Source organism: Arachis ipaensis, chromosome B10, assembly GCF_000816755.2.
Source record: "Arachis ipaensis cultivar K30076 chromosome B10, Araip1.1, whole genome shotgun sequence".
Lineage (NCBI taxonomy): Eukaryota > Viridiplantae > Streptophyta > Magnoliopsida > Fabales > Fabaceae > Arachis > Arachis ipaensis.
The window spans coordinates 15,068,963-15,074,908 of record NC_029794.2 but is presented as its reverse complement, the minus strand read 5'-3'; the positions used below and the strand labels follow the sequence as shown (position 1 = coordinate 15,074,908).

The window sequence follows — 5,946 nt, the reverse complement described above, 5'->3', positions numbered from 1 at the left end:
ATTCCTTGAAAATTATTCAAGTGATCTGTCATTGATGTCCCATCTGTATACTTCAAAGCCAACAACTGCTTGATCAAAAACATCTTGTTATTCCCAGTTTTTCGAGCATACAACTGTTCAAAATTAATCCAAAGAGTTCGAGCATGTGTCTCTCCAATAATATGGTTTAACACATTATCGTCAACCCACTGCCTAATATATCCACAGACTTGTCTATGCAACAAAGTCCAATCATCATGAGATTTATCATTAGGCTTCTCTGTACCAAAAACTGGTTGATGAAAATTCTTGACATAAAGTAAATTTTTCATTTTTGACTTCCACAAATCATAATTAGGACCATTAAGAGTGATCATCCTACTAGTATTAGTATTAGCTTCCATTGTTCACAAAATCACAAGCCCAGAAAAATACCAACAAGCTCTGATGCTAGTATGAAAGAGCCTAGCAGCGAAAACAACACAAATGTCCAACACAAGAACAATATGGAAACACTCACAACACAATATGGCAGCAACTATAACAAGAAAATATAGCAAGTAAAGCAATAATAAGAACACACCGAGATTTTAACGTGGAAAACCCCCTCAATGTGAGAGGTAAAAACCACGAGTCGTCCAGACCAATGAAATAGCTCCACTATAATAAAATGAGGTACAAGAGAGTCTCAAACAAAGCACAAAAAATGCATATAACTAGCCAAAACATCAAAGCACCAAAGCTTACAAATTAGAAGCAAGAGGATGAAATATACCCAAAAAATAGAGCTGCTATCGAAGCCAATTTCTCCCTCTTCAGACCTCCAATTAAAATCTCCACCGTTCAGAATGAAGAACAAGATGTGAATAATCTACAGTCCAAATTTCACGTCGATCCAACGTGAAATAATGAGAAACTATCGTTCCAAGATTGCTGCTCTGTGTAAAAATGGAAAACCTAATTTCTCTCTTGTGAAGCCAATTTCTCTCACTGAAAATCTCTAATCAACATCTCCACCGACCAGAATGAAGAACAAGATGATAGGAATACACAGTTTAAATTTCAAGCCGATCCAACGGTGAACAAATTAGAAATTGCCATTTGAAATTTACTGCTTTGGGCAAAAATGGGAATTCTGTTTTTCCCCTTCTTTTTCTCTCTTTGGTGGCTACTCTCTTTCTCTCAAATGACCTCCAAAATCTGAATTAGGGTTGTGACACTAGGGTGCAAGAATACACCCCCAAAATGTTGGGCTTGGGCCTCACAAAGGAGAGAAAAAAAAAAACCCAACATGATTAGCCTCCATCCTCGCTTTGCTAGAAAAGCTTGATTGAAAGCCTCGAAAGTTCTAGAACCAAGACTTTCCTCCTCTTTAGCTTTACATAATTTATTCCAAATCATCCAATAGAAATTACTGAGCATTCTTTCAATGTGACTACAAAGGCTTTTAGGAAGTTCAAAACAACTCATTATGCATGTAAGGATCGATTGCGCCACTGATTTTATCAACACTTCTTTTCCCATTCTCGAAAGAGATTTCTCTTTCTAACCTTTTAACTTCTTTCAGGTTCTCACTTGGACAAACTAAAAAATTTGCTTCTTGAGATGCCTTCAATTGTTGGTAAACCCAAGTATTTTGAGTGATTTTTCACTGTCTTTATGTTTAACCAATCTTGGATAAAAATTTGTCTTGGAAGAGGGACGTTTCGGTTAAAGAAAATCTTTAACTTGTCTAAATTGATCCTCTATCCTAAAGCTAGTTAGTAAGCTTTGAGAATCTCTATCACCTCTTGAATACTCTGATCCGAGGTAAGTAATTTCTGGGGCTAATCTAGCAATCCTGATTCCTTAAATAACTTGTCTTTCTTGTGTTCTCCTAAGATGACCATGCTTATACATCTCGAAATTAGACTTAACCATCTTTGTGAGAATCCAATAGATTTAAGCACCTCAATGAGAAATTTCCATTCTACCTTATTATATGCCTTCTCCATGTCTAATTTGATTCCCATGTAATCCTTGTTACCTTCTTTCTTCTTTTTCATAAAATGAAAGATCTCAAAAGCTGCTAGGACATTATCTGTTATTAGTCTTCCAGGAATGAATATGCGTTGAGCCTATTAGCAATTGTTTTTGTTACTATCTTAAAGATCACATTGCACAATGAAATAGGCATGAACTTTCTTGTATAGGTCGGGTTCTTTGTGCCCAACATATTTCTTTTTGTTTTACGAGTTTATCTAGTTGTTCTTGCATTTTTTTCGCTTTTTTCATGATTGGTTCTATTTGTGGCAGTGCTTGTAGCTCCTCCAATCCCTTTTTTTTCTCTCTTATCATCTTCAGAATTTGGCCAAAATTTTTGTCCTCATTCGTCCAATGATTCACTGCAATTTTCCAGTTTGCCTTTAATTTCTAGCATTCCTGGTGACCATATTTTTTTAAATATTTTCTCACATTCTTCATTTCAAGCCAAACCCATTGAAATATGTAAATATGCATTCTTTTTTACTTTTTTTTTTTAATAGTATCTCCTATCATATCAACTAAAATGGGACAGTGGTCAAATCTGTACCTCTGTAGGTGTTGGACTACTTCTCTTGAAAATACATCTTTCCAATTTATATTTGCAATTTTTAAAATGGTGCCTTCTCTTCTTCCATCTCCATGGGTGTGATCTCATTGAATTTTCTCTTCCCCTCATTTTTCTTATTTGTCTTGCTTCTAAGTTTTTTTATTTTTTCAGCATCCCTAGCCCTTCTTCTTCAGACCACCCTCCTCTATCTCATCCTCTTAATCTATTGCCCATTTTTTTTTTGTCAGTGGATTGGACAACTCCCAATCCTAGGTACACAACACACCCACACACTCCTCACATATTTTATCACATTTTTCCTCAATTACATTCTCTAGGGTTTGAACCCTAGACCTTGAGGTAGGGAGGGGGGAGAAATGCCATTAGAGCCAAGGCTCATTGGCAATCTATTGCCCGTTTATCTTTGTCTGCATTTGTTTTGGATTTTTTCTTGTTCTCTTTTGTTGTTTTTTGCATCATTTGTAGCTTCAGTTTGACTTTTTTGTTTGATTTAGGCCTGGAACTGAATTGTTCTCCTCCTGCTGCAGTTCCAATAGTTTCTCTGTCATTTCCATCCTCTCCATTTGCTATTTTCTCCTCTGCTTTCTCACAAGTGACAAGACCCTTCATCATACCCTAAAATCCTACAAAAATAGCATATTGTTGGGAGCTTCTGTACTTGAAGTCCACCCAAGTAATACCATCTTATGTGCTCCCTATATTTGTGCATTTTCCGATTGGTTGGTCTATGTTGATTCTGATTTTAGCCTTGATAAACTGACCTTGTCCATTTCCACTTTCAAACAGGTTAACTTTATTGCCCCTTTGACTATTCTAGCAAGCTTCATCCCTAACTTCACCATCTTGTAGTGTTCAGATAGGTTCCAAATCTGAATATTTAGCTCTGCTCTGTTAAAACTAATCTCTCTTGGGTTGATGCTCCTTTCCCATTTTTCCAAAAGTAGCCATGAGTTTTCGTTTCATGTCTGTTTTCTCCAGATGTTGTACATTGCACTCTAAACCTAGTTAGGGTTAATAGTTTTTTCAGATAGCAAGATTAAAGCGAGAGAGGTTTGACCAGCCCATTGCTACTTTGCTAGCATTATATTGAAAGAAAAGATATGAAAAGGTCCAGCAAGAAAAGAACTATAACGGCTCAAACTTCAAAAGTCAATTCTTTTATGGAAGTTTCTAGATCATGTTACACTATTGACCAATGTGAGAAAATTAGTTCAGTGATTCTGTTAATCAAAGCCTTGGTCAGTCCAAAAAAGGAAAAAAAATTCAAAGCCTTGGAAAGCAAGCAATAAACTCATCTAGAAGTCAGCACCAGTCGTCAAAAAAGCAAGCAATAAATTTCTTGCTTTTCTTTTCTTCAATAACATACAGATATATTAAAAGTAAAAGAAGAAAAACTATAAATTTCATATCAAAGGATTAAAAGTTTAAAACAAACATATTGCAATAAGTAAAATCAAGTAAATTTAGCAATGAGCAAAGTTACTTTTTGCATTTTAATTAGCTTCTTAGAGAAAAATAAAATTCAGATAGGTATCAATAAGAACTCAAATAAGGACTCCCAAGTTAAATGTAACATTTTTATTTCTATAATGGAGACAATGTATAATATCACAGTACTAAGAGTGTTTCTTTTTCTGGGTTAAAAAACCAGAAATTTTTCTCTTATCAAAGCTGTGATAAAATATTGATTAGAGAATCAATTTTCTTTCTTTTACCAGACTCTATTCACATTTGTAATTTTTTCCTAATCTGTACATTTCTTTTCATTCCTTCTTATTGGTATATAAAAGTTCAAATGAGATACTCATAGTACATTACAAAAAGTGCTTCTGGGTGATGTTTTGGTAGCTTATTGATATAAAGGTAGAAACGCCACAAGTCTTCCTTAGAAACTGTTTCAGCATCAACAACATCTTCATTGCAAGTTAGCACCCAAAGATCCTCAGAGTTAACCCTCCTCAAGCTACCGCGGCAAAAAGGGCAAGACTGCGACCGAGTGTTCCTATAGGTCGGGCAAAAAGACCAGCACATGATGAGTGTTAAAGTGGAGAACCATTGGCATATGAAGTGCGAAAACACGCAATTATACCCCTTGAAATTTGGTAAAATGTACAATTCAATAGAGCTCTGAAGTTGTAAAAGGTGCTAAAAATACCTTTCGCTAACTTTTCTTCCAAAATTACCCTTCTATTACTGGGTAACTTTGTCGAAAAAATGACGTATAAGGGTAATTTTAGAAGAAAAGTTAATGGAAAGCCCCTTTTGCGCCACTTATAACCTCAGGATGTCGAATTGTACATTTTAAAAATTTTTTGGCATAAATTACACATTAACCAAATTCAGGTGAGTTAATTGCATTTTTCACTGTAAAGTATGCAAGTTGATAAAAAAATGGGATATGAAGAAAGCGATTTACCACTTGCGGTAGCATCGGATACACATGGCATGGCAACAATTAGGCAGGACCATTTTGGTGCAAGGCTCTAAGCAAATATCACATTCATCCTCTCTTTGCAAGTCAACATTGGTTAGTTTCCCATCACCTTCAACAATCATCTTCTTGCCATAACTTGAATGTTCCATGCTCGATGATTGGCCTTCTTTCGAAGTCTCCAACTTCTCCAAGCTACCATGAAGCCGCTGGAGAGATGGCAATATAACAGCTAAAAGAATTCAAATTTTTCCGAAATAATCAGTCAAGGCAGCTAGCTATAAATGAAAAGAGTTTTGCACTATTTCACATTTTTCATGAGACAAAAACAAATTACAACAAATAAAAGGCCTCTTCACAAGTCAAATATTCACATACCATAAAAGTCCCCTATGGTAGCTTTCCTTCCATGACTAGACATGTTTCTACCATCATTGTGTACCTTAGGTAAAACATAAAAAGACAAAAAAAACATGTATCAATCAATAAATACATATTGGAAACCCATTAAATTCCATAAGACCATATGGAACAAACAACAACAATACCAAATTCATTGAATCAAAATCCAACAAAGAAATGACATAACTTTTCTATCTCTACCTTGTATATAACTATGTGGAAGAGATTGAGATATCTGTGTAGAAAGCTAGCACAGGAACAATCCATCCACTGTAGAAACAAGAGAACTAAAGGAGCCAAGTGATTATAAACCAATTTCATTTGAAGAACAGTTCCACCTTCTGTTCTTGGAATTGCTGCAGCCCTAAGAAAAAACACACAAACCCACAATCCAAAATTCAGAAAATTGATAACTAAAGTTCCCATTAGTAGTAAGAAAAAGTCCACAAATTTTATAAACTAGGAAACAAATTTTATCAATCACCGGTTATCTAAAATACCCAAAGTACCCATCTAATTAAAAGTAACATTTTTAGTGCAG

General features: G+C 35.1%; 1 protein-coding gene across 2 annotated transcripts in view; it reads right to left on the bottom strand.

The window, feature by feature from the left end:
* The window catches only part of LOC107624110 (helicase-like transcription factor), a 2,410-nt gene continuing 585 nt past the window's right edge, over positions 4,122–5,946 (bottom strand). For both annotated transcript variants that reach the window (XM_016326570.2, XM_016326571.2), the window contains 4 exons: positions 5,607–5,769; positions 5,382–5,445; positions 4,989–5,235; positions 4,122–4,574 (listed from right to left, as the gene is read on the bottom strand). In XM_016326570.2, the coding sequence (XP_016182056.1) occupies positions 4,364–4,574; positions 4,989–5,235; positions 5,382–5,445; positions 5,607–5,769 (685 nt within the window). In that variant the 3' untranslated portion in view covers positions 4,122–4,363. The remainder of the gene's footprint in view (positions 4,575–4,988; positions 5,236–5,381; positions 5,446–5,606; positions 5,770–5,946) is intronic.